Source organism: Zea mays, chromosome 5, assembly GCF_902167145.1.
Source record: "Zea mays cultivar B73 chromosome 5, Zm-B73-REFERENCE-NAM-5.0, whole genome shotgun sequence".
Taxonomy (NCBI): domain Eukaryota; kingdom Viridiplantae; phylum Streptophyta; class Magnoliopsida; order Poales; family Poaceae; genus Zea; species Zea mays.
In genome coordinates this window covers 208,850,186-208,856,014 of record NC_050100.1, presented here as the reverse complement: position 1 = coordinate 208,856,014, position 5,829 = coordinate 208,850,186, and the positions used below count along the sequence as shown (strand labels likewise).

Below are 5,829 nucleotides of genomic sequence, written 5' to 3'. Positions count from 1 at the left end.
GTTTTTTAATGGATGTTTGGTTCGTTTAGTAACCGTTCTAAACTTTAAGAACTAAACTTTAGTCTCTAGAAATTTTATTTGGATAACTTATTTTAGTCATCATGTTTGGTATTGTTTTAGTGACTAAAAATTACTTTAGAAGGTGAGAACTAAACACTTCCTTAGTATTAAGGTCCTGTTTGAATACATTAGAGCCAATAATTAGTTGCTAAAATTAACCGAAAACATTCAAACAGTCTAGATAGCTACTTCACTAGTAATTTTTTAGCCAACTAATTATTATTACTAAGTCAGCTATCTATTAACTCTAGTGCATTAGAATATGCCCTAATTCATCTAGAATTGTTTCGTTCATTAGTGTCTATGAAGGTGTCACATAAAGTTAGTACCCGAAGGAAGCATCATTTGAGAAACAAGCATGCACGCACTATATTTACAATGTTCTTTGTGATGATGTACCAATTTATTTCATTTCACAAAACAAATAAAAAAGTAAGGAGTAAAAATATAATAAACCAACTCATTCTTCAAATCGAAGACCATTTCTACATTCTTCATAAAGGTAATTCTCATGTGAGATGCTTTTTTACCTCAGAATAGTATGGAAGCAAATATTGTTGACTGTTCAGTCATACACTACTAACTAAAAGGCACTAAAATTTGTGCAAAATAAGAGTGAATAGAAAAGGAAACCAAGGTTTCTAAAAAAAAGGAAACCAAGTGGCCGATTATTCGGTACCACAAGAATCCATGCTTTAACTTTCCTTCAGTGTTAAATAAAAAGGTCTAATTCACAACAGAAATCAAATGTGCGTTTAGAGGTCTTTGCACCATGATGGGTATAGAAACATTTTGGATCTAAATTCTTGAAATGTTTCTGATCACGAACTAGAATCACTTCGTGAAATCATTTAACTACTAGATTGAATTTTAATTAAAAATGGTTTCACTCGTGAATCGCTCCACTCACAACCCATTTGACACCATTTCAAGCGATTCTGATAACAATTGGAACGGATTCACTCATCCAAACGCACCGTGCCTATCAGTCGATCTCCCATTGCGGCTAAGAAGTACATTACTCATCCTTGAGCCAGTGACGAATCATGTAGATGACAAAGCCAACACAAAATGCTGATGATCCAAGAACGACTGCAATCCTGACCAGCAGAGAAGAAGCAAAAGCCTCCTGCACAAGCGAATGCCAGAGCACAAACCATAGAGCACCGACGACAGATCCTACAACAGCTCCCGCCATGACCTGGTTTAGTGTATGAAGGCGCCGAGACACCCGTAGCCAAGACTGCACGTGAATAACACCAGAGTTACATTGGGCCAAAGCTTAACACTAGTGCCTAATGACACGAGAAGCTCAGCATTCAGGATATAACTGAACATGTTGGAGGCTTGTAGCTTCCAAGAAACACTTGACTTGACCAACGGAGTTAACCTTGGTCAGCAGGGCCACTATTCTTACCAGATAGGCAGCCACCGACAGAGTTGCAGGCCCAAGAATCATGGTCAGATAATTTGTCCCAAGCCAGTAGTACACTGCATTGGAAAGGCAAATTAATTGATCATACATTGTGCTAAATCTGGAGAAAAGTGTATTTGATTTGTGTCCATGGTTTAGAGTGAAATTTAATTCCTCTCAAGTTTCTTTATCATAAAATACAATAGTTTTAGTGGTTCAGAGTGAAAATGTTTGCCTCTTAGGTGCCGTTTGGTTCACATATTTGTAATGTAACAGGTAACTGATAACGTTAAATCATATTTGTTTAAGTTCAACCGTAATCAGATACCACACTAAAAATTGATACCGGCCTATTCAAACTTGTTACACTAGTACTCGAGTGTAAACCATTACCCTTTACGTTATATTTCGTTAATCAAACAACACCTTAATTTTATCAGAAAGTTGTAGAGCACAAAATAAGCATATATTATATCTAATTTCCTTTTGTTCATTTTGTTTATCAGCAATGAAGAGCCACATGGCAAAACGACAAGAAAAGACAAAGAAAACAGTATTATTGTTAGCAACACACTTAACCTAGCTAAGTAGCTCTAACCAGCCTTTATGCGTTTAGTGTTGAAAAGAGAATGTATTGTCATGCCGTATCATGAGTATCATGATCAACGTAAAACTGAATACTGGAGCCTTTCTGAAGTTCTTACATGAAAGAGCCAGGATGGTCGCAGCATAGAATATGGACTGTGCATGGGACGATGGCATCCCAGGGCCAGACCGCAAAGCTGGTGCGGGTCTTTCATGGTTTAGCATCTTTTTAAGAACCATCGAAAGCAGAGAGTTGCCAACCGCACCCAGCAAAAACCACATAATTTCAGCATCACGCTTCCAAATAGCTGCAAAAGCAAGAGAACCAGCCACCAGCCATTTACTCTGGCGCACAGTATTACGGTTTCAGTAGAGGGGCCGGAATTCCAATTAATATCACAAAGCGAGCTCATGTTCTAGTGGAAAGGCCATTTTCAAATATTGTAATGGTTGACTGAAACTTTGGCATCTGCATCAGATTAATGATTCTACATGCCAACGAAGTAGGTCCATATGGAAACCGTCCAGCTCATAAAAGCAGAATTCATTGCCTGAGCAGACACCACACCCATACGAGGATGGACAGATGCGCCTCTATGGCTCTATGATAAACCAAATGGCAGACATGAACAAAGCATTTAGTTGGTATGACGAGATATTCTTCTTTCCCGACGGAACTACCTTTTGGCTTTGCTAAAATCATCTGGGCTATGCCTCAAAGTCTCAACCCTGGCCCGAAGGAGGACACTAATCTACGCATAAATAAAATCTGAATGAAACAATAAAGCAATGTACACTTCCTATATAAAGATCGAGGAATCAGTATATCCCGGAGCTTTGCTTAGTGCCTTTTGGTAAGCTTTCTGGTTATATGCAACCGTTTTTCAGCTTGGCTAGCAAGTTTCAAAGTCTAAAGTTTAAAGATAAGATCTTTTTACAGTACTAGATATCACTGCAGCAAAGCAAACGTGATTCTCTCATCCTCAGAATCTTTACCAAGAACACCTACAGCATCATGCCAAGAGACACTAACCATCCGATTCAGCGCAGCCTCCACGGGCGCCCACCGGCTCGCTTCCCACCCCGGGCGGGACGGCGCCTCCCCTCCCACAATCGGGTCACTCTCCATGGAAACCCCAACCTCGGCCGGTTCCCCGGCGCTCCCAACCTTGGTCATCTCTGCCATTCGCACGCCAAGCCGCGGACTTGGCCGCCTCCGAGTCCTGGGCAGGAAGAACCGATATTTGGAGAGTGGTGGACGGCGCACCGAGTCGTTCAGACAGGGGCGAGGCGATGGAGATGGAAGCAATAGGCGGGGCATGCTTCTTGGAGCGGCGGCGACCCGCGAGACAGCGCGGCGGTAGCTGAACTAACGGAGGAAGAGAGCATCTCGATGGCTCCGGGAGAGGGAATCAGGAAGTTGACGGGGTTTGGACGGATTGCGCAATCGCGGTGTTTGGCAGGTTGCCCTGATGTGGTTGACGGGATAGAAAATGGCCGCGGCCGGGACCGGGATGACTGGAGGAGAAGCTGTGAGGACGGAGGGCACGACAAGCAAAAGGCAAGCATGAGGTGGTTGGTGTTGGTCTTGTGGACGGTGCTGGAGATGGGCGAAGCCAGAGTCGAAGATCATAAGATGGTCGAGTGAGCTTCGGTGGTGCGCTCATGCCCAAAGATTCTCCTGCGTCGTCTGGTGGATCGTCAAAAAAATAGAGAATTTGTACAGTTAATAATTGTTTGACTGTTTATGAGGTAAAATTTAAAATAAAATATAAGGTAATGGAGATTGGTATCCTAGAACAAGACCTAGGTTTGGTTCACGGTATGTTTGGTTGGTCATAGAAATGGAAGAGGCAGTCATATTTTCTATATTTTTCTAGTATTTAGATAAGAGTTACACGAAGAGAGATAAACACCGAATCAATTTTTGATAGCGACATATTCCAAAAAATCAAAGATACAATGCCGCCCTCATCTTATACTATTTTAACATCAAACCAAACACTTCAACTCCGACGACAAGGTCTCATCCAATTTTATCCTGAACAATGTATGCATGAAAACCCTCACTTAAATGAAAAGCAAACCTCGTGAGTCGTAATGAAAATCCGGCATCACTCCCTAAGCAGAAATGGATAATGGCCCACAGAGACAAGTACATTTTCTATTTCTATTTATGCTTCCATCCCATCCACCGACCGAGCTCGTGGTCGTGGCCACCTGAAGCTGCATCTAGACATCTACATCTACGAGCTTCTATTCCAACCACCGACCGAGCCAGTGAATCTGATGTTAGGTTCTCACTAGGATTCACCACAATAGTTCTTACAGCAATCGGATAGTAGAAGGAGAGGAAGAACAAAGGAGAAGAAGACTTGGAGAAGAAGACTCGGAAGAAAAGTATGGTTTGATAGCTCTGTTCGATGATGCCCTTCCTGCCGCCGCCGTCAGGCCTAGCAGGTCATCCACTCTGGTCCTTGGAACCTGGAGTTGGGCTTCCGCATCCGTCCGACTCTTTTCGGCCCATCGATAATCATCGCTGGCCCATCACTCTGCTCCTGTAGCCTAGCCGATACTTGCTGCCTTGTAGTTGCACCGCTGACATCCCCCTGGATAAGGCACTGCTTGTCCCCAAGCAGGCGCATTGGGAAAACGTTGTCGCAGGGGTATCACATCTTCCCAAGTAGCCAACGAAGACGGAAATCCAGACCATTGTATAAGAGCTTGTGAAACACCAGCAGGACCCAAGCGGCGCTGCAATACTTTTTCAGGAATCTGAAGACCATCCAATTGATCAGGAAGCTGAGCAACTGCGACCGAAGATCCAACGGCCCGTTTGAGTTGAGACACATGAAATACAGGGTGGACAGCTGAAGAAGGAGGTAATGCCAACTTATAAGCCACAGTACCAATCTTGGAAACAATGGGAAATGGACCGAAAAACCGAAATGCTAGCTTTTGGCTAGCCCGAGGAGCCAAGGATGACTGAACATAAGGTTGAAGCTTCACGAAGACATGATCACCCACCTCAAAGTTTCGCTCAGATCGATTCTTATCAGCAGCTTTCTTCATGCGGTTTTGTGCTCTGGACAAATGTTGGTGCACCAAGGCAGATATGACAGCCTTTTCTTGTAGCCAATCAGCGAGAGCAGGAACTGGAGCAGCTTTCAACGTATCAATTCCAAAGTGCTTAGGAGCATAGCCATAAAGTGCTTCAAAAGGGGACATCTGCAAAGCTGAATGCCAGGATGAATTATACCAAAACTCGGCCAAGTACAACCATTCTAGCCACTTGTGAGGACATGCATGGACAAAGCACCTCAAAAATGTCTCAAGGCATTGATTGACTCGTTCAGTCTGGCCATCCGATTGAGGGTGATAAGCGGAACTCATGTTTAGGGACACACCAGCAAGTGTAAACAAGTTTCTCCATAACTGACTAGTGAATATTTTATCTCTGTCAGAGACAATAGCTGAAGGCATTCCATGAAGCTTATAGACATGCTGCATAAATATTTTGGCGATTCCTGCTGCTGTAAATGGGTGTTTAAGTGGACCAAAATGGCCAAATTTGGAAAATTTATCCACTACCACCAGGACACAATTTTTACCCCCTGACATTGGTAAACCTTCAATGAAGTCCATAGTAATGGTCTGCCAGGCTCCAGCAGGAACATGCAAGGGTTGGAGCAATCCAGGGTACTTCACTCTTTCAGCCTTGGCTTGTTGACACACAGTGCAAGAGGAAACAAACTGGATAACTGACTTTT

The 5,829-nt window shown here is 43.2% G+C and overlaps 1 protein-coding gene across 1 annotated transcript; it reads right to left on the bottom strand.

Moving 5' to 3' along the window:
• Nucleotides 1-698: 698 nt before the first annotated feature.
• Nucleotides 699-3,831, bottom strand: LOC103627611 (lipid phosphate phosphatase epsilon 2, chloroplastic). Its single transcript, XM_008647906.4, has 4 exons — nt 3,093-3,831; nt 2,179-2,404; nt 1,478-1,551; nt 699-1,303 (listed from the first exon to the last, which is right to left on the bottom strand). Exons 1-4 carry the CDS (start codon nt 3,378-3,380, stop codon nt 1,079-1,081), a joined length of 813 nt encoding a protein of 270 aa, XP_008646128.1. The 5' UTR covers nt 3,381-3,831; the 3' UTR covers nt 699-1,078.
• Between the last annotated feature and the right edge of the window lie 1,998 nt (nt 3,832-5,829).